At 70.6% G+C, this 538-nt stretch overlaps 1 protein-coding gene across 1 annotated transcript in view; it reads right to left on the bottom strand.

Moving 5' to 3' along the window:
* The window catches only part of ITGA2B (integrin subunit alpha 2b), a 14,422-nt gene that overhangs the window by 11,695 nt on the left and 2,189 nt on the right, over nucleotides 1-538 (bottom strand). The window contains exons 3-5 of the mRNA XM_008069867.1: nucleotides 365-414; nucleotides 243-288; nucleotides 27-155 (exon numbers count right to left, since the gene is read on the bottom strand). Coding sequence (XP_008068058.1) covers nucleotides 27-155; nucleotides 243-288; nucleotides 365-414 — 225 coding nt within the window. The remainder of the gene's footprint in view (nucleotides 1-26; nucleotides 156-242; nucleotides 289-364; nucleotides 415-538) is intronic.

The raw sequence follows: 538 nt of genomic DNA, 5'->3' as shown, positions 1-538 counted from the left end.
CTGGGAGCTTGGAGGGGCGGTGTTACCCCGGTAGCTGTCAAAGTACTCTGGGTTGCTGGAGTCGAAGGTGAAGCGTTGGCTGGACACGTGCCACAGGAGGGTGCCGGGGCGGTAAGCCGAGAAGATGTCGGCGATGCGAGCCCGGGCCAGGAGACCTGGAACGCGAGGCACGGGAGTGAGGGGGCCCAGGCGCCTGGCGTCTCCCCGGCGTGAGAAGGAGGGTGGGGGGGATCTGCACGTACCTAAGAAGAAATAGCCGCCAGGAGCCCCAAGCACCAGCTCCCCCGCCTAAAAGGAAAGGCGCGGGGTGAGGGAGAGCTCTGCTCAGGAGCCGCCCCCAACGCCGCTCCGGCGCCCGGCTTGCCTGGGTGACCGCCGCGCTGAAGCCGGCTTCGCAGTAGCGCTTGTCTCCGCCTGGAGGAGGCAGGGAGGTTCAGCGGAGGGGCGGAGCCTGGAGCGCGCGGGGGCGGGGCCGGGATCGCCTTGGGCGGGGCCTTGGGGCGGGACCTTGGTCGGCGGGGCGGGGCGACGCCGGAAG

Source organism: Carlito syrichta, unplaced genomic scaffold, assembly GCF_000164805.1.
Source record: "Carlito syrichta isolate Samal-C Ts95f unplaced genomic scaffold, Tarsius_syrichta-2.0.1 Scaffold312243, whole genome shotgun sequence".
In the NCBI taxonomy this organism is placed as follows: domain Eukaryota; kingdom Metazoa; phylum Chordata; class Mammalia; order Primates; family Tarsiidae; genus Carlito; species Carlito syrichta.
This window is presented reverse-complemented; position numbering and strand designations above follow the sequence as displayed.